At 47.0% G+C, this 21,242-nt stretch overlaps 1 protein-coding gene across 1 annotated transcript; it reads left to right on the top strand.

Annotated features, from left to right (window-relative positions):
* Nucleotides 1-8,445: 8,445 nt before the first annotated feature.
* LOC139000268 (immunoglobulin superfamily member 1-like) lies at nucleotides 8,446-19,659 on the top strand. Its single transcript, XM_070402520.1, is given in 17 exon segments — nucleotides 8,446-8,521; nucleotides 8,699-8,734; nucleotides 8,920-9,204; nucleotides 9,350-9,652; nucleotides 9,847-10,143; nucleotides 10,403-10,705; nucleotides 11,441-11,491; nucleotides 11,624-11,748; nucleotides 13,051-13,392; nucleotides 16,073-16,122; nucleotides 16,455-16,795; nucleotides 17,013-17,039; nucleotides 17,042-17,308; nucleotides 17,566-17,699; nucleotides 17,701-17,869; nucleotides 18,605-18,652; nucleotides 18,777-19,659. Coding segments are annotated over 17 exon segments (2,955 nt in total). The 5' UTR covers nucleotides 8,446-8,487; the 3' UTR covers nucleotides 18,920-19,659.
* Nucleotides 19,660-21,242: the final 1,583 nt, after the last annotated feature.

Below are 21,242 nucleotides of genomic sequence, written 5' to 3'. Positions count from 1 at the left end.
TTATTTTTAAAACATTAAATATATTTTTTTATCTTCCAACACAGTTGATGTACAATATTACCTTAGTTTCAGGAGTACAACCCAGTGATTTGACATTTATATAACTTAGAAAGTGGTCACCCTGATAAATATAGTACCCATCTGACATCATACATAGTTATTACAATATTACTGACTATAATCTCTATGCTGTACTGTACATTCCCCTGAGTATCTTGTAACTAAAAATTTGTGATTCTTAATCCCTTCCATTTTCTTTTGTTTTATTAATCCTCACCTGAGGATATTTTTTCCATTGATTTTTACAGAGAGTTGAAGGGATGGGAGAGGGAGAGGGAGAGAGAGAGAGAGAGAGAGAGAGAGAGAGAGAGAGAGAGAGAGAGAGAAACATTTAGATGAGAGAGACACATTGATCGGTTGCCTCCTGAAAATGCTCCAATCATGCAGGGGATCAAACCTGCAACCCAGGTATGTGCACCTGACCTGGAAATGAACTCCAGACCCTCTGGTGCCCAGGCTGATGTTCCATCCACTGAAACACACCAGCCAGGGCTCTTCACTTTTTCTACCCATAAGCTCCTTTCCATCAGGCAACCATCAAAACGTTCTCTGTATCTATGCGTCTGTTTCTGTTCTACTTGTTTGTTTATTTTGTGTGGTTTTTTTTTTAAAAAAGATTCCTCATATAAATGAAATCATCTGGCATTTGTCTCAGTAACTCTTTTTAAAAATTAGAAATAAAAGAGGCATATTTAGGTTTTGCAAATATTGAAAAGACTACTAAAACACAAAGACAAAGACACAGAATTTTCCCAGTAGATGAAGAATACAGACCTGGTGGGAAGCAGTATATGCAAAGATTCAGATGGATGAAAAAAATGTCAATTGTGGAAAACTTCATACATTTTAGTTGGGCTTCAGTGTGCGGGATAAAGTTGAGGAATGAGATTGGAGAGTGGAGAGAGTGGAGTTAGCTGGGGAGGATGAAAAGAAGGGTCTTGGAGATGCACTGAGAGGCTCAGACAATCCCATATGCAGGTGATGGGCCAGGTTCAAGCGAAAAACTCCATATTCAAAGGAGAAGAACTCTGCTCACTGCCTCAAATTCAGAGGTGAGCAAAAGGGATACCTTGATGTTTCTAAGATGGTGGGTTCTTCTCAGCCAACTACTTGTGACTTGACATGTTGCTAAGTTCCAGAATCCTGTCCAGAGTCCAAAGCCATGGGAAAGGTGGTCATGCAAAGAGATGGAGAGATTGGAGGGCGTGTCTGGGGCAAAGCCATTTACACCTCCTTTGAAGCCATGCTGGGAATTGGGATATCTGCACCTTAAATCCTTAAAATGGGAACTATTCTCTGAATCCAAGTGAACTCTCCCCTGATGTAAAGATCTCAGGAAATTCCTGAGGCTTTCCAATGGGTTCTGTTTCTCATATCATATGATATTATGATATGAGAAAACAAATGGGGATGTAGAGGGAGGCATTGATGAGTCTCCTCCTGCTGAGAGAAGGAGAAAGAAGCATATCCACTATGGAGATAAATTATCTGTGTGTGTCTGGAAGGGGTGAGAGTGAGAGAGGAGAGGGGAGAAATGAAGTTAAAGAAGAAGTAGAAGAAAAAGGAGGAGGAAGAAGAGGAGGAGGAGGAGGAGTTGAGGAAGAAGGGGGAGGATGATGAGAGGAAGAAGGGGGAGGAGAAGAAAAGAGAAGTGACAAAAGAGAGAAAATGCTCTTGGCTTCCAACATCCTGTCAAGGTCCCATATCATCGATCTTGATCCTCCCTCTCCTCTCTTGGAGTAGGAGCCACAGCTTGAGGAATTCTGGCTCCTACCTTAGAAAGACAAACAACAATATTCCTTTCCTGTCACTCGTGTAGGGGTGGAGGCATTTAGACTTTAGGATACATTTTTTTCTCTTATCTGGCTTGGTAAATACTACAGCTAACCTCTGGTGGTTTGGCATCCATATTTCCCGAGTGACTGAAGGCAGAGTGGGTATGGTGGCAATAAACCTAATTAAATAGCCACAACATAAAATAGGCACAGAGTGAAATGGTTCAATCTCTACATTTGGTTTAATCCCTGCTTTCTCTTTCTCTCCCATCCTTTGCTTCAGTCTGAAATTAGAAGGAGAACACAACTGAACCATGATTAATCACCTCCTACAGCAGACCACAGTTCCAGATCTTTCCAGGCAATGCCCATTGAAACTAATCCAAATAAATTCAGTAAATTTTTTTTTAAAAAAAGAGTTAACCATCATAGTAGTTAACACTAATGATGGAAACCACATCTGGGCCATCTGAGTTGGCCAAATGAATGAGACAGAACAAGAATTGAGCATTGGTTACCTGTCTGGACCTTCTGCATAGACTCAGGGAGAGCAGAGAGTTCAGGTACCTGTGGCCTGGAGTGGACAGAGCGAGCTATGATGTGGGAGGAAGCATGTGAGAATTTTCTGGAGGCCGAAGGCAAATAAAGGGTCATAACCAAGCACCACCTAACCTAACATGCCATTTTGTTTCATAAACTCTCATAGTAACTTCTGGAAATTCTGCCCTGGAGGAAGTTTATTCTTATTGATTTATACTTTTGGATTATTATTGTGTAGTATTATAATTTCTCTAAATCAGACATATTTTTACAATTCCTGCATTTTCACAAAGCTTTCATTGCTCTCCATGAATTAGGAAATCAGACCTGTTGCCAAGAAAAAAGGTGGGGATTATTATCAGACTTAGAATAGACTGTGGCCATTTTTTTACTGAGTTTTTGGCAATGCAAGAACCCGCCCTCAAATGTATGGTAGCTGTTCTCCTCTGGTGGGGGCATTGCATGGAAAATATGGAGGGAAAGGCAGGATGAGGTATTTCTTTGAAGGCCTTGAATACGAGGGAGAGTTTGAATGTGCACATCTTGGGGAATTGAGCAAACACAGGCTGTGGGGGAGGAGGAATGTGTCCGGAAGTGAGAGCAGAGGCACAAAAAGGGAAGTTGACTCGTAAGCCCGCAGAGACTCAATGATCAGTCACCCAACAGCAAAAAAGATCAAATAAGTAATTTGTGTACAATTAATTTATAGTAACCAACAGGTTTCATACACACAAATGAGTTCCAACCTCACCTTGAATGTCAACAACTACAGAAAGGAGCATTGTAAGGAATAAATGAACAAACAAAACAGAAACAAACTCATAGATACAGAGGACAAACTGAAGGTTGTTGAAGAGGAGGAGGGATTGGGGAACTGAGTGAAAAAGATGAAGGGATTTAAGAAGTACAAATTGGGTGCAAAGTACAGCATAGGGAATACAGTCAATGACATTGTGATAACTATGGATGGTTAAGGTGGGTACTAGACTTGTTGGAGGGATCATTTTGTAAATTATATAAATGTCCCCCCCACTATGAGGAACACCTGAAACTAACATAAAATAATATTGAATGTCAACTTTATTTTTTAAAAATATTTTAATTGATTTTTTACAGAGAGGAAGGGAGAGGGATAGAGAGTTAGAAACATCGATGAGAGAGAAACATCGACCAGCTGCTTCCTGCACATCTCCTACTGGGGATGTGCCCGCAACCAACGTACGTGCCCTTGACCGGAATCGAACCCGGGACCTTTCAGTCCGTAGGCCGATGCTCTATCCACCGAGCCAAACCGGTTTCAGTTGAATGTCAACTTTAATTGAAAAAAAGGGCCATGATATATCCTTAAAAATGAAAAATAAATAAATAAAACAAAAATGTGTAGCTAATAAATAAAAGAATAGTATTCAAAAAAATAAAGAAAAATGAAGACTAAGGACAATGTTCCTTGAGTGGTATTCCACCCCAAAATGCATAATCTGAATCTGAGCATGAATTGCCATTGGACAAATCTCCTCTTTCGTGTCTATCATAGCTTCTTTCTCACCAGAACCCCCACCCCTGTCCATCAGCCCTCAGTCATCTCCACTCAACAACCCTTCTATAACCAGTGGCTGTAAGAAGAGGCCCCTTGCTTTACCTAAGCTTCATTAATCCAAGTGCAATCTGGGAGGATTTGGAGACTCACACAGCTCCTGTAGTGTAGGGAGACATAACGCCTTGGGCAGAGACCAAGGCCATGTCCTGCTCTACACCCAGCGGTCACTCCATGGTGTGCTAGAAACAGTGCCTAGAATACAGAACTGGGGGTTTGCAAAAGGCAGAACTTGTTTTCTGAGAAAAGAGAAGTCATGCATCTTATTTGGGACCATCACAGAGATTAGCCTGTGGCGAAATAGCTGTTTTGCTTCCTTTTGAAAGGTCAGTGTTGAAACATGGGCTGGGGGCGATGGATGCCTACTCACAACATCCTCTTAGTAAGCGTTGCCTTCCAGGCTCTGTCCTGTCATCCCTCTGCACAGCGTGGGCGGGCCAGGAAAATCCTTGTAATTCTGAAACTCACCCCCCTGCTCTGCCTTATTCGGTGAGGAAGAAAAGTTGAGTCCTATTTTATTATTATCACTTCATAGTTTTAGAAAAAGCCTCGGATTTCACTTCAAAATCCTCCCTAGTTGGTCTTTGCATTGGTGTGTTATTGATTTATTATTTGTTCACAAGTATTTTGAAATTAAGGCTTGGTAACAAAGTGATCCATAACCAGCGGTTGACTATTGGCACTACGTCACCTTCATTAGTGTTCTCATTGGTGTGTTACCAATCTATTATCCATTAGTGAATATTCTTAAGTTAAGCACTGGTGATCAATTAAGCAACTGTTACTCACTTAATGGATTTATTGGCTATGCGAAGGTTCATCTGTTCGATTTTACGAGCTGGAGCACAGTGCGAGAAGGGCTGATGATTCCACAAGGAGAAGATGTGCTTACAATTCCATGGGGCATCTTATTTGCTTAACTTCTTTTGCCTACAAGATCACGACAATAAATTGTGAGACACAGTCCTCACCCAACGAGGGACAATCCTTTATTTAGGCAGGGGAGGGACATTGGACGTGTAGGTAGTATAAACTTGGTTTGAAATGCAAAGGTGGTCCCTTCCTTGAAGGTCCTGAACACCAGGTGAGAAGGTGATGCTGGGATCCACAGGGGACAGGAAGCTCTTATGGGGCCTGGGGAGTGTCTGGGAGAGGGTCAAGGTGAGATGGGAGTGGACATTCACCAAGAGAGGCAGATTCAAATCTGACACCTGCCATGGAATGGGAAGTCACCGAGCTGGAATTTCTTAGTGGGATAACCGGAGATGCGGACTTCTTTCCAAGAGCCTGTTTCTCCAGGAAAGAGAAAGATTCATGAGCTGGGCCTCATGCACATTCACATTCTGGAAAGGACTTTGGAACTTGAGAATGGAGGTGGGGGGGTCACCATTCTCTGCGTGTGTGCTTTTCATTTCCTGGTAATTTAGTCTCCCATCATTTAAAAACAATGTTCTCATCTTTAAAAAAAAAAATATATATATATATAATATATATATTGAGTTATATATATATTGAGTTCAGAGAGGGAGAGAGAGGGAGAGAAACATCAATGATGAGAGCAAATCATTGATCAGCTGCCTCCCACACACCCCTGGCGGGGCCGAGCCCACAACAAGGGCTTGTGCCCTGCCCCAGAATCAAACCATGACCTCCTGGTTCATAGGTAAGACGCTCAATCACTGAGCCACGCTGGCTGGGCATTATCACCCTTTTTATTGGTAAAATAGTAACCTGTAATTCCTGTAATTTCCTGCAGATTCTTTTCTATTGGTTGTTGACCTAGCCATTCTGTTAAATATTCAATTACTCCTGGGTACCTCCAAACCACTGGCACCTGCCAGTCAGAGTGGAGGCTTAAAGAGGTGAGGCGATGGATGCAGATTGCTTGGGTCTTTGAACCTGCCCTGTAGCTATTTCCCTAGTTCTGGAATTCCCCAATGGTACGGACATCCTCAATACCCGAGCTGTGGAGTAAGAGATACAACGGAGGAAAGGCTGGGGATGAGATGGGATGGGGTGGACGGCAGTGGAGATGCCCTTCCCACCTGGTAGGACTGCACAGATTTGTGCCACCACCAAGGACTTGGAAGACACAGGGACCAGGATTCCATCCACATCTCTATGCGACTCCCCTGGTTGGCTTCTGCCGAGGACAAATGGATCTTGAAGAATCGCAGTGTGTTCCTGTGTACCAGGTGGTGAGTTTGATTTCTGCCTCAATGGAGTCTTCATTACTGGAAAAAAACACCTCCCGCAAACCTGGACATCTCCTGGTGTACAGTTCTTCATCTCATGAAAATGGACTCTCTCTGGATCTTTTATAACGGCTACAAGGTCAGTCTGCTTCTGCGTGTCAGGGCCAACAACACACTCAACTGCCCTCCCGTAGGAGAGAGGAAGTCTCCAGAGCCCTAACCTAGGCTGTAGGGACCAGGATTGCCCCTCAATTGGGCAGGACACCCCACAAGTCGTATGTACCATGTGGATTGGACCTGCAGAAACAGGAAGTTAGCAACCCCTCTAGGCATTGTAAGACTGATGCGTTCCAGAGTGTGGGAACGGGATCTGCCCACATCTCCGGCCTTGCTGTCCGGGTGAAATTCCTAGGAATCCAGTTCCCCAGAGCCTGGTGAGATAGCCCGTCCATGGTGAGGACTCAGCACCATAGGACCCTCTTGTGAACAAGGAGCAAACCCAATTCCTGGTGGACCTTTGTTGGAAGTTGGAGACAACATATTCCTTCTTGGGCATGTTACCTCCACCCACGTATGAATGTCTTGAGAGGCTGCTGGTTTTGGGTGGGGACCCGAACAAGAGACATCTTTGCAACAGGTCCAGGCTGCCAGGGCTGTGTGACCCAGGAGATTCAATTGTGTTCAGAACTTATGGCAGATGAGGTCATTATAGAGTCTTGGGGGGGACTACAGATGAATGAAAACACAGAAAGTTAGCCCTGGCCAGTTTGGCTCAGTGGATATAGTGTCAGCCTGTAGACCAAAGGGACCCGGGTTCATTGCTGGTCAAGGGCACCTACCTTGGTTTCAGGCTTCTGCTGGGCCCAGGGGTTCATGCAGGAGGCAACCAATCGATGTGCTTCTCTCACATCAGTGTTTCTCTCTGTCTTTCCCTCTCTCTTCCACTCTCCCTAAAAATCAGTGGGAAAATATCCTTAGGTGAGGATTAAAAAAAATCAATAAATCAATCAATAATAAAGCACAGACAATTACTATTTTGGAGTCACACTATGCATTTCTGTGGAGGACTATCCTCCTTTGTGAAACAATGTTGGGGTTGTTTCTGGGCTCTACCAGAGGTCATCTTGGCCAAGTCACCACGAGGCATGAGGTGCCCATCATGGAATGGGAGGTAGTTCCTGAGCACACCTTGAAAGGAGCATGCCCAGTAGCACCCCATCCCCAGACAGAAGTGGTTTATGTGGCTCAAGAAGTCCCCAAAGGCACGAGGCAGGCAGAGCAAGGACCTTCTAAAGATATGCATCTCCTACTCCTCAGCACCCGTGCCTATGTCACTCCCCATGAAACAAGGGACTTTGCAGGTGTGATGGAGTTAAGGATATTGAGATGGGAGATGGCCCTGGGTGACCCAGGTGGGCTCCATGTCATCAGAAAGTCCTGGGGATTGAATGAGGGAGGCAGGAGGACAGAGCTGAAGAGATGCGACGAGGAGAGCAGTGGACAATGGTGTAACTGCTGGCCCTAAGGATGAATGGGCACGAGCTATGGGCACCCTATGAAGCTTGAGAGACAAGGAATCCCATTCTGATTCCTGAATGGAAAGATGATAAATCTGTGTTGCTTTAACCCATTAAGCATATGGTTATTTGTTATAGCAGCAAGAGGACACTAATTCTTTCTCCCTTTCATTCTTCCTTTCTTCCTTCCTTTTTTTCTTTCTTTCTTTCTTTCTTTCTTTCTTTCTTTCTTTCTTTCTTTCTTTCTTTCTTTCTTTCTTTCTTTCTTTCTTTCTTTCTCCTTCCTTCCTTCCTTCCTTCCTTCCTTCCTTCCTTCCTTCCTTCCTTCTCTCTCTCTCTCTCTCTCTCTCTCTCTCTCTCTCTCTCTCTCTCTCTTGTTTTTGGAAGTGGTGATGCAGTTTTGCTCTATTTTGGCTAATCTGAGATATGCCAGCTCAGAGTTGGAATCTGTGTGGTTCGGTGGTATATTCCCGGGCCAGCACATGGCAAATCCTCAAGGAATAAGGGTGGATGCTTGGGTCAAAGAGGAGTTCAGGTCAGTGAGGCAGAAGCTTGTGGATGAAATGGGGCCTGAGATGGGGTCAGAAATGTCTGCAGAAGCTTGCTGCCCGCCCAGGCCTCAGCTCTGAGGAAATGAGAGCCAGGCTCCCTGGGAGGGGCTGTTCCCTTTCCTGGGGCTGCTGACGTGACAGCCCCATGACGGGGCGGACCAGCCTCCTGGGGGCCACACCCCTTGTGTCAGCCTCTTCTGAGGACACTGTGGCTTCCTCCATCTGCACAGCCACGATCAGAGAGAAAGAGACGCCATGACCACCACCCTCAGGGCCCTGCTCTGCCTCGGTGAGATGTGAGGAGGGGGAGGGGAAGCCCTGATCTGAGGGGGGCTGTTGGGTGGGGGTGGTATCCTGGCCCATGGCCAGGACCTGCTCTGTCAGGACAGCAGGACTCAGGAGGCTCATGGGGAGGAAGGTGCTGCTCAGGGTTCAGGGCAAATCTCTCACAGGGACTCTCTTCCAGGGCTGAGTGTGGGCCTCAGGACCCCAGTGCAGGCAGGTGAGTCTGTCCCCAGGTGTCCCAGGTCCCACTCCTCCCTGGGGACAAGGGGACAGCCCATGGGAAGCTGGAGAAAAACACCACTTCTGGGCTGACAGATGGGAGATGTCTGGGAGGGATGTGGGATGAGAGCTGGGAACTGGGGGTGGGAATGTCTTGTTAACCTGATACTGGTTTCCTTCCAGGGCCCCTCCCCAAACCCACCATCTGGGCTGAGCCAGGCTCTATGATCCCCCTGGGGAGCCCCGTGACCATCTGGTGTCAGGGGATGCCAGGGGCCAATGAGTACCGTCTCGATAAAGAGAGAAGCCCAGTGCCCTGGGACAGACAGAAGCCACAGGAGCCCGGAGACAAGGCCAAGTTCCTCATCACACACATGACAAATCAACTGGCTGGGATATATCGCTGTTACTATTACAGCCCTGATGGCTGGTCAGAGCCCAGTGACCCCCTGGAGCTGGTGGTGACAGGTGAGAGGACACTCAGGGGTCCCAGCCTCAGGTTCTGCCCTCAGGAAGGGGGTCTGCTCTCAGGGTGTCTCCCTCTCACAGCCCAGCCCTGGGGGACATGAGGGAGGTGTGAGCCCATTTACCATGCTGCCTCCTCCTCTCCTAGGATCCTACAGCAAACCCAGCCTCTCAGCCCTGCCCAGCCCTGTGGTGACCTCAGGAGGGAACGTGACCCTCCAGTGTGGCTCATGGGAGAGATTTGACAGGTTCATTCTGACTAAGGAAGGAGATCACAGGCTCTCCTGGACCCTGGACTCACAGCCACAGCCCAGGGGGCAGTTCCAGGCCCTGTTCCCTGTGGGCCCTGTGACCCCCAGCCACAGGTGGACGTTCAGATGCTATGGCTGTTACAGGAACAGACCCCAGGTGTGCTCACACCCCAGTGATCCCCTGGAGCTCCTGGTTACAGGTAAGTCCCATCCATGAATTGAGGTGCCAATCAGGTTATTGGCATCTTTGCTGGGAGAGGAGCCCCATGTGAGAGAGTGGAGTGAGGGGAGCACAGGGGCTCTTAGGACAGATACCCAGTGAGACCTGGGGCCAGGCCAAAAGAAGGGGGTTATGGGAGGAGCAGCCTCTGTAATTCAAGTCTGTTCTCCCCAGGTGAGTCTGGGAAGCCCTCCCTCCTGAGCCAGCAGGGCCCCATTGTGGCCTCTGGACAGAGCCTGACCCTCCAGTGTCGCTCTGATGTCGGCTATGACAGATTCGCTCTCCACAAGGAGGGGGGACGGGACCTCCCCCAGAGCCTTGTCCTGCAGCCCCAGGCTGAGCTCTCTCAGGCCAACTTCTCCCTGGACACTGTGAGCAGCTCCCACGGGGGCCAGTACAGATGCTACGGTGGATACAACCTCTCCTCTGAGTGGTCGGCCCCCAGTGACCCCCTGGACATCCTGGTGGCAGGTGAGGAGCCAGGGGGTTCATTCAGGGACCAGACTCTGCACAGGCCCTGCTGGGGGTCTCAGGTGATGAGGCCAGAATGACAGTGCAGGCCCCAGGGTGGGAGAGAGACAGAGAGAGAGAGATAGGAGGTGGGAGGAGAGAGGGGGAGACTCAGAGAAACAGAGACAGACAGAGAGGAGGGTCCTCAGTGAGAGGCCTGGTGACTCTCAGGTCAGAACAAGGTGGGAAGGCAGCCCTCACCCTCCCTCCCTCTCTCTAGGATGGCTGCCTGACACACCCTCCCTCTTGGTGCAGCCAGGCCCCCGGGTGGCCTCAGGAGAGAACGTGACCCTGCTGTGTCAGTCACAGAGCCCGAGGGACACGTTTCTTCTGTCCAAGGAGGGGGCAGCTGCTCCCCCACTGCGTCTGAGATCAAAGCACCGAGCTTGGCAGTTCCAGGCAGAGTTCTCCATGAGTCCTGTGACCTCAGCCCACGGGGGCACCTACAGGTGCTACAGCTCACTCAGCTCCTCCCTCTTCATGCTGTCAGTCCCCAGTGAGCCCCTGGAGCTCCTGGTCTCAGGTGAGAAACCCCTGAGTCTGTCTTTCTGTATTATATCATGCATGTGTCTTGTATACATATATGTATGTATAGTATACATGTATTATTTACATAAAATATAACTTATGTAAATATACATGTATAATATCCATAATACACGTATATGTGTATACATTCATCCATATACAAATCTATTTCTAGATAGTCCATAACTATTTGGAGAGTGAATGAAAGAATATATGAAATAAAAGAAAATCAGTTGAACGTTCTCTCTGCAGACTCAGTAGAAGGGTGAACTGGCTGAGGTTGGGCAAAGACTAGTACAGCCCCAGGTTTCCACTCCTATTTGTTTCTGACCCTCAGGATCCCCTGGACAACCACCTCTCATCCATGAATCCAGGACCTTCATCTGAGTATGAATCAAAGACTAATTTTCAGAAGGTCAAGTTTAGCTTGGGCTGGTGCTCCAGACCAAAAAGAGACCAACTAAAATCTAAACTTCAACTGTTTTTGAACATGTTCACTGTAATCTTGTGGCACAGGGTGTTTCCTAACACCCACCCCCCTTTTTTTAAGACCCAAAAGCTAAGTCTAAGTGAGAGGAAATCAGAGACGCTAAGGTTGCCCCCTCACCTATACGAGACGTTTGTATGAAATGTTTGTGAGTAGGGAGATATAATAAGGTAGATCCTGAGTCTATGCTGGGCATAGTCTATGGTTTCAGCTCCTCACCCTCTCTGGTTTTTTAATTCTCAGGGGCTCCTGTTAATATCATCCCATCAGTGCAGACCCCAAATTCCACAAGTGGTAAGTAACCACACATGTTTACCTTGGGAACTGGGAAGTCCCATGGACGAGGGGCCTACACATCTGTTCCGGGTGCTGTGTTGAGTGCGACCCACCTTACCCTCCATGACCACTTTCTCCCATTGTCCCCAGGGCCCCAGGTCCCAGACTACACAGTGGAGAATCTCATTGCCATGAGCCTGTCTGGATTGATCCTGGTGGTGCTAGGTGTGTTGGTGTTTCAGGCGTGGCACAGCGAGAGAAGGTCCCCAGGGGTAAACTGAAGATGGAGCACACCCGTTCCTCAGGAATTGTGACACAGCCTGAGACCCAAACCTCACAGGCAAGGTTGTGATGGCAAAGAAGGTACTGAAAGCTGGAGCCACAAGCTGTGTGAACTCTGTGCTGAGGACCTAAAGGAAATGAAACAGTATTGTTAGTGCCTGGGGCGGTGACAGTGGCTGGGAATATTCCTTGTGGGAGACTCCTCCACCATGAACCTTGCCCTTGCATGGCCCTGTCCTGTTTGGCTGCTCTTATTCCCCATCTCAATGACCCAAAGCTACGTCCACATGAAGAGATTCTGTTCATAACTCCACTCTGTCTCACGCTTGTTCCTACACTGTATTGCACATGTCTTCTTGATCACACCTGCATTCCCTGGTGTGAGTTGCTCTGTGCCTTGAGCTCTAAGCACAGAGACTCAGGTAACAGTGGTTGAGTAACTAAATCAATGAACTAATATTTATATCCAGCCCGGAGGGTGCACGCTGAGAATGCCACTCCAGGACCCTGTCTGGATTCTGCAGGTTCCTTTCTCTTCACCTGGTGCTTCTCGTGTGGCAACTCCCACCACATCAGCGTTTGGAATCCACACTCTCCTGCATGGCCTCAGGCAAGTGACAGCCCGTCTGTGAGCCTCTCTAGCCTTTCTTTGAAGCTGGTAGCTATGATGGCTCCTTCCTGGCTGTGGTGCTAATGAAATGAGATTGTGAATTGTAGGACAATAAACACATGTTTGTTTGTTGTTGCTGTTTGTTTTCATTTTGCTATTGACTGCTGGAGAGAGGATCGAGAAAGTAGCATCTCACACACTACTGGCATGTGTACAAATTGCTTCAGCCAATTTGGGGAATTTTCTATTTTAAGAAAGTGATTTCCAGCTATGATGATGATGATCATCATCATCATGCCCTTCATGACCATTATTATCATCATCACTATTACTTTAATCATCACTGTAACCATTATGATCATCATCATCATCATCATCATCATCACTAGTAGCCCGGTGCACAAAATTTGTGCACATTAAAAGGGAATTAATTAGAGGAAATATTTTAATATTGCTACTTGCCCTTTCTCTATAATGGAAGTGTCTGGCCGGCCCCACCCCCATTGGGTGACACCAAGACCCGGCTGGCCCCATTCCCATCAAGTGCCACCAGGTGGGGCATGGAGTCTCACATCCTGGTGCAGGGGTAGGGGCCCCGCCTCAGGTCCCCTGCCCCAGCCAGGCAACACATAGCCTTAGGTCCTGGCTGATCAGCATTATGGTGTGATGGCCATTTGCATATTAGCTTTTTATTATAATGATCAGTATCATTAGTATCATCGTCAATATCATAATCATCATCATCACCATCACCACAAACATCATCACCATAACTATCACCATCATCACCATCACCATTGTCACCATGATCATCACTGTCATCTCCATCATTATCACCGTTACAACCATCATTGTCAACATGGCTATATACATCATCACCACCATCCTTTTCATCACCATTACAATGATTATCATCATCAACATCACCATCACCATCATCATCCTCCTCACCGTCATCAACACCACTATCATCATTGCCCTCATCATCTTTATCACCATCACCTTCATCATCACCATCACTATCATTGTTATCATGATATCCCCATCACTATCCTCACCCTCACTATCATCATCACCATCATCAGCATCACCTCCACTATCATCATCATCACATGACCATCAACATCCTGTCAATGTCCCATATCATCTAACTGACATTGATCCTCCCTCTCCTCTCTTGGAGTAGGAGCCACAGCTTGAGGAATTCTGGCTCCTACCTTAGAAAGACAAACAACAATGTGCCTTTCCTGTCACTTGTGTAGGGGTGGAGGCATTTAGACTTTAGGATACATGTTTTCTCTTATCTGGCTTGGTAAATACTACAGCTATCCTCTGGTGGCTTGGCACCCATATTTCCTGAATGAGTGAAGGCAGAGTGGGTATGGTGGCAATAAACCTAATTAAATAGCCACAATGTAAAATAGGCACAGAGTGAAATGGTTCAATCTCTACATTTGGTTTAATCCCTGCTTTCTCTTTCCTCTCCCATCTTTTGCTTCAGTCTGAAATTAGGAGAACACAACTGAACCATGATTAATCACCATCTACAGCAGACCACAGTTCCAGATCTTTCCAGGCAATGCCCATGAAAATGAATCCCAATAAATTCAGTATAAGTTTTTTAAAAAAGAGTTAAATAATCACAGTACTTAACACAGCAGTTCTCTAATGGTGGAAACTACATTTGGGTCATCTGAGGTGGCTGAGTAAGTGAGACAGAACAAAAATTGAGCATTGGTTACCTGCCTGGACCTTCCTGGTTAGATTCAGAGAGTTCAGGTACCTGTGGCCTGGAGTGGACAGAGCGAGCTATGATGTGGGAGGAAGCATGTGAGAATTTTCTGGAGGCCCAAGGGAAAGAAAGCGTCATAACCTGCCCTAACAAGTCATCCGGTTTCATCAACTCTCATATAAACTTCTAGAAATTCTGCCCTGGAGGAAGAGTTTATTCTTATTGATTTGTACCTTTGGATTACTATTGTGTAGTATTACAAGTTATCCAAGTTAGACACATCTTTTCAATTCCTGCACTTTCACAAAGCTTTCATTGCTCTCTATGAATTAGGAAACCAGGCCTGCTGTCAAGCAAAAAGGTGGAGAGTATTATAAGACTTAGAATAGACTGTGGCCATTTTTGAGTGAATTTTTGGCTATGCAAGAACCTGCCCTCACATGTATGATATCTGTACTCCTCTGATGGGGGTATTGCATGGAAAATAGGGAGGGAAAGGCAGGATGAGGCATTTCTTTAAAGGCCTTGAATACGAGGGAGAGTTTGAATGTGCACATCTTGGGGAATTGAGCAAACACAGGCTGTGGGGGAGGAGGAATGTGTCCAGAAGTGAGAGCAGAGGGACAAAAAGGGAAGTTGACTCTAGAGACTCAATGATCAAAGTCACCCAACAGTAAAAAAGATCAAATAAGGAACCAACAGCTTTTATATGCACCAATAAGTCCCAACCTCACCTTGAATGTCAACAACTACGAAAAGGAAAATTGTAAGCAATAAATGGGATAAGAATGGGGTCAAATTTACACACATATACACTTTCAAACATGCCTGAACGGCACAAGGACTCATATTGGTGAAGAGATGGGGCGGGTCATTAGACACGATGACTGAGCATCATAAAGACATCATTTCTCCACTGGTTAATTGATAAATGCACGTCTGTTCCCAAATACAGCAAGAACTACACGAGGTGACACGAAAGTCTATATGGAAAAGGAAAAACCAAAGAAAAGCTAGGAAAACACCAACACAGCACAGCTGTGGGAGTAGAGGAGAACTAGCTCAAGCAGTGCTGAGGAGATGTGTGCGCCATGGAGAGCAGTGGACAGAGGGATGTGACTGCTGGCTCTGAAGATGGAAGAGGATACGGGGGCTTGGGATATGGGCAGCCTGTGAAGGTTGAAAGACAAGGAATCCCATTCTGACTCTTGAACGGAAAGATGACAAATCTGTGTTGTTTTAACCCAGGAGACATATGGGTATTTGTTATAGCAGCAACAGGAAACTAATACTCTCTTTCTCCATCTCGTTCTCTCTCTCTCTCTCTCTCTCTCTCTCTCTCTCTCTCTCTCTCTCTCATTTTTGGAGCTGGTGATACAGTTTTCCTCTATTTTGGCTAATCTGAGATTTGCAAGCTCAGAGTTGGAATCTGTGTGGTTCAGTGGTATATTCTCGGGCCAGGCACATGGCAAATCCTCAAAGAATAAGGGTGGATGCTTGGATCAAAGAGGAGTTCAGGCCAGTGAGGCAGAAGCTTGTGGATGAAATGGGGCCTGAGTCGTGGTCAGAAATGTCTGCAGAGGCCTGTTGCCCGCCCAGGCCTCAGCTCTGAGGAAATGAGAGCCAGGCTCCCCGGGAGGGGCTGTTCCCTTTCCTGGGGCTGCTGATGTGACAGCCCCGTGATGGGGCGGACCAGCCTCCCGGGGGGCCACACCCCGTGTGTCTCTCTCTCCTGATGGCCCTGTGGTCTCCTCCATCTGGACAACCAGGAGCAGAGAGAGGAGACGCCATGACCTCTACCCTCAGGGCCCTGCTCTGCCTCGGTGAGATGGGAGGAGAGGGAGGGGAAGCCCTGATGTGGGGAGGGGAAGTCCTGATTGCACCACAGCCAGACCCTGGCCAATCAGGATCTCAGGACTCAGGAGGTGCACGAGGATAAGGGTTTTGCTCAGGATTCAGGGCAAATCTCTCACAGGGACTCTCTTCCAGGGCTGAGTGTGGGCCTCAGGACCCCAGTGCAGGCAGGTGAGTCCATCCCTGGGGGTCCCAGGTCCCATTCCTTATAGGGGATTCGAGGCCACAAGTTAGGCAGCTGGGGATGGAGAAAAGAAGATTGGGGTTCATGGATGGAGGACATCTCTGAGTTTTGAAGCTGAGAGCTAGGAACTGGGGGTGGGAGACTGTCTTCATTTTGTTTTTTTAGAGCTGAAAGCATTAGTACTTTTATTTTTTTAAGAGCTGAAATGATAAAACTTTTATGTATTTATTTTTAATACATTTATCTTTGTTGTTGAAATTATTACAGACGTCTCCCTTTCCCTCCCCACATGGACCCCCTCATCCGGGGCCCATCCCAGGCCTTCACCGAGCTATTGGGAGCTGTCTTCTGACCCTGGCACTGGTTTCCTTCCTGGGACCCTCCCCAAACCCATCATCTGGGCGGAGCCAGGCTCTGTGATCCCAGCGGGAAGCCCCGTGACCATCTGGTGTCAGGCGGCCATGGAGGTCAAGGAGTTTTGTCTGGATAAAGAGAGGAGCCCAGAGCCATGGGAGAGAAAATCCCCACGGAGGCCCGGGGACAAAGCCAAGTTCCGAGTCGCACACATGACACAGCATTATGCAGGGGTCTATTCCTGTCACTACCACAGCCCTGCTGGCTGGTCGGAGAGGAGTGACCCCCTGGAGCTCCTGGTCTCAGGTAAGTCCCACTGTTGTCTCTTCCATGGATTGAGGCACCAGATAAATTGTTGGCATCTTTGCTGTGAGGGGAGCCCAAGGGGGAAAATTGGGAGAGGAGACACAAGGGTTTTTGAGCCAGAGACACCCATACAGAGACAGTGAGACCTGGGAGCCAAGATGGGAGAAAGGGGTTTATGAGAGGAGCAGCCCCTGCAATTCATGTCTGGTCTCCCCAGGTGAGTCTGGGAAGCCCTCCCTCCTGACCAGCAGGGACCCATCGTGGCCTCTGGACAGAGCCTGACCCACCAGTGTCGCTCTGATGTCGGCTATGACAGATTCGTTCTGTCCAAGGAGGGGGGATGGGACCTCCCCCAGAGCCTTGTCCTGCAGCCCCAGGCTGGGCTCTCTCAGGCCCACTTCCCCCTGGACACTGTGAGCAGCTCCCACGGGGGCCGGTACAGATGCTACGGTGGATACAACCTCTCCTCTGAGTGGTCGGCCCCCAGTGACCCCCTGGACATCCTGGTGACAAGCGAGGAGCTAGGGTTTTCAGCCAGGCACCTAGAATCTGCACAGGCCCTGCTGGAGGGTTCTCAGGTGGTGAGGCCAAAATGAAGGTGCAGGCTCCAGGGAGGGAGAGAGACAGAGAGAGAGATAGGAGGTGGGAGGGGAGAGGGGAGACTCAGAGAAACAGAGACAGACAGAGAGGAGGGTCCTCAGAGAGAGGCCTGGTGACTCAGGTCAAAACAAGGTGGGCAGGCAGCCCTCACCCTCCCTCCCTCTCCCTAGGACACCTGCCTGACAGACCCTCCCTCTCGGTGCAGCCAGGCCCCAGGGTGGCCTCAGGAGAGAATGTGACCCTGCTTTGTCAGTCACAGAGCCCGATGGACACGTTCCTTCTGTCCAAGGAGGGGGCAGCCGATCCCCCCCCTGCATCTGAGATCAAAGCACCGAGCTCAGCTGCTCCAGGCAGAGTTCTCCATGAGTCCTGTGACCTCAGCCCTCGGGGGCACCTACAGGTGCTACAGCTCACGCAGCACCTCCCCCTTCCTGCTGTCACTCCCCAGTGAGCCCCTGGAGCTCCTGGTCTCCGGTGAGGAACCCCTGACCCTGTCTTTCTGTATTATATCATGCATGTATCGTGTATACATATATGTATGTATAGTATACATGTATTATTTACATAAAATATAACTTATGTAAATATACATGTATAATATCCATAATACATGTATATGTGTATACATTCATCCATATACAAATCTATTTCTAGATAGTCCATAACTATTTGGAGAGTGAATGAAAGAATATATGAAATAAAAGAAAATCAGTTGAACGTTCTCTCTGCAGACTCAGTAGAACGGTGAACTGGCTGAGGTTGGGCAAAGTCTAGTACAGCCCCAGGTTTCCACTCCTATTTGTTTCTGACCCTCAGGATCCCCTGGACAACCACCTCTCATCCATGAATCCAGGACCTTCATCTGAGTATGAATCAAAGACTAATTTTCAGAAGGTCAAGTTTAGCTTGGGCTGGTGCTCCAGACCAAAAAGAGACCAACTAAAATCTAAACTTCAACTGTTTTTGAACATGTTCACTGTAATCTTGTGGCACAGGGTGTTTCCTAACACCCGCCCCCCTTTTTTTAAGACCCAAAAGCTAAGTTTAAGTGAGAGGAAATCAGAGACGCTAAGGTTGCCCCCTCACCTATACGAGACGTTTGTATGAAATGTTTGTGAGTAGGGAGATATAATAAGGTAGATCCTGAGTCTATGCTGGGCATAGTCTATGGTTTCAGCTTCTCACCCTCTCTGGTTTTTTAATTCTCAGGGGCTCCTGTTAATATCACCCCATCAGTGCAAACCCCAAATTCCAAAAGTTGTAAGGTTCAGGGCAAATCTGGGGACTGGAAAGTTCCATGGACGGGGGTGGGGGGGCTACACATCTGTTCCGGGTGCTGTGTTGAGTGCGACCCACCTTACCCTCCATGACCACTTTCTCCCATTGTCCCCAGGGCCCCAGGGCCCAGACTACACAGTGGAGAATCTCATTGCCATGAGCCTGTCTGGATTGATCCTGGTGGTGCTAGGTGTGTTGGTGTTTCAGGCGTGGCACAGCGAGAGAAGGTCCCCAGGGGTAAACTGAAGATGGAGCACACCCGTTCCTCAGGAATTGTGACACAGCCTGAGACCCAAACCACACAGGCAAGGTTGTGATGGCAAAGAAGGTACTGAAAGCTGGAGCCACAAGCTGTGTGAACTCTGTGCTGAGGACCTAAAGGAAATGAAACAGTATTGTTAGTGCCTGGGGCGGTGACAGTGGCTGGGAATATTCCTTGTGGGAGACTCCTCCACCATGAACCTTGCCCTTGCATGGCCCTCTCCTGTTTGGCTGCTCTTATTCCCCATCTCAATGACCCAAAGCTACATCCACATGAAGAGATTCTGTTCATAACTCCACTCTGTCTCACGCTTGTTCCTACACTGTATTGCACATGTCTTCTTGATCACACCTGCATTCCCTGGTGTGAGTTGCTGTGTGCCTTGAGCTCTAAGTGCAGAGACTCAGGTAATGTGGTTGAGTAACTAAATCAATGAACTAATATTTACATCCAGCCCAGAGGGTACACGCTGAGAATGCCACCCCAGGACCCTGTCTGGATTCTGCAGGTTCCTTTCTCTTCACCTGGTGCTTCTCGTGTGGCAACTCCCACCACATCAGCGCTTGGAATCCACACTCTCCTGCATGACCTCAGGCAAGTGACAGCCCTCTCTAGCCTTTCTTTGAAGCTGGTAGCGATGATGGCGATGATGGCTCCTTCGTGGCTATGGTGCTAATGAAATGAGATTGTGAATTGTAGGACAATAAACACATGTTTGTTTGTTGTTGCTGTTTGTTTTCTTTTTGATATTAACTGCTGGAGAGAGGATCGAGCAAGTAGTGTCTCACACACTATTGGCAAGTGCACAAATTTTTTTCTGCCAATTTGGGAAATTTTCTGTTTTAGAGAGAGTGATTTTCAGTTATGATCATCATCATCATCATGACCTTCATGATCATCATCGCATTATTATCATCATCACCATCACTATAACCATTATGAGCATCACCATGACCACCATCATTACTATAATCATCATCATCATCATCATAGTCATCACCATAACTGTCACCATCATCACCATTACCATCATCACCATACTCTTCACCATGATCATCTCCATCATCACCATCACTATTACCACCATCATTGTCACCATAGCCATAACCATCATCACCATAACCCTTTTCATCACTATGATTGTCATCATCACTATCATCAACATCATCATGATGCCATAATCACCATCACCACCATCCTCTCCATCAACATCACTGTTATCATAACCATCATCACCACCATCATCATCATCACTATATCATTATCACCATCACCATCATCATGATCACAGCCCTCCTCCTCATCATCACCAACACTATCATCATCATCACAACATCACCATCTCCATCACTATTTTTATGATTATCATTATTCTTACCATCACCATCATCATCATCACCATCACCATCATCATCATCATCACTATCACCCTCATTATCATTACCATCACCATCACAACTACCATCATTATCATCATTACCATCATCATCACCAACTTATTACCCTCAACACCATCATCAATATCACCATCATCTTCATCACCTTCATATTGCCCTCACCACCATCATCAATGTCACCACCATCTTCATCACCTTCATCATCATTATCATCATCATCACCAACACTGTCATCATTATTATAATATCATCATCATCATCATCATCATCTCCATCACCATCATCATCACTATTCTTACCATCATCATCATCATCATCTCCATCACCATCATCATCACTATTTTCACCATCGTCAACATCACCATCATCATCATCACCCTTACCACTATCATCAATGTCACCATTCTCACCATCATCTTCATTACCACCACCACATCATCATTGCCCTCATCATCATTATCACCATTACTATTGCTATCATTGTTATCATGATATCATCACTGGCATCATCATCACTATCCTCGCCCTCACCATCATCATCACCACCACCATTATCATCATCATCACATGCCTGTCATCATGATTGCTTTCATCATCATCATCATTATAACCAACACTATGATCATTATCATGACATCCTCATCATCCTCATCACCCACATTATCACTATGTTTTAATCAATACTTCCATCTCCTGTGCTGGGAGTAAATAAAAACCACATATATGTTGGAGATAAACAAAATTCTCTTTTCTTCCTTCCAAGTTCAGAAAGTCTTTATTTTTAAAACGTTAAATATATTTTTTTATCTTCCAACACAGTTGATGTACAGTATTACCTTAGTTTCAGGAGTACAACCCAGTGATTTGACATTTATATTACTTACAACGTGGTCACCCTGATAAATATAGT

The sequence above is a fragment of the Myotis yumanensis genome, unplaced genomic scaffold, assembly GCF_028538775.1.
Source record: "Myotis yumanensis isolate MYYU_CA2020_CCGP unplaced genomic scaffold, mMyoYum1.0.hap1 SCAF_23, whole genome shotgun sequence".
NCBI classification, from domain to species: Eukaryota; Metazoa; Chordata; class Mammalia; order Chiroptera; family Vespertilionidae; genus Myotis; species Myotis yumanensis.
Note: the sequence above shows the minus strand (reverse complement) of the source record. Positions and strands in the feature narration are given on the sequence as shown.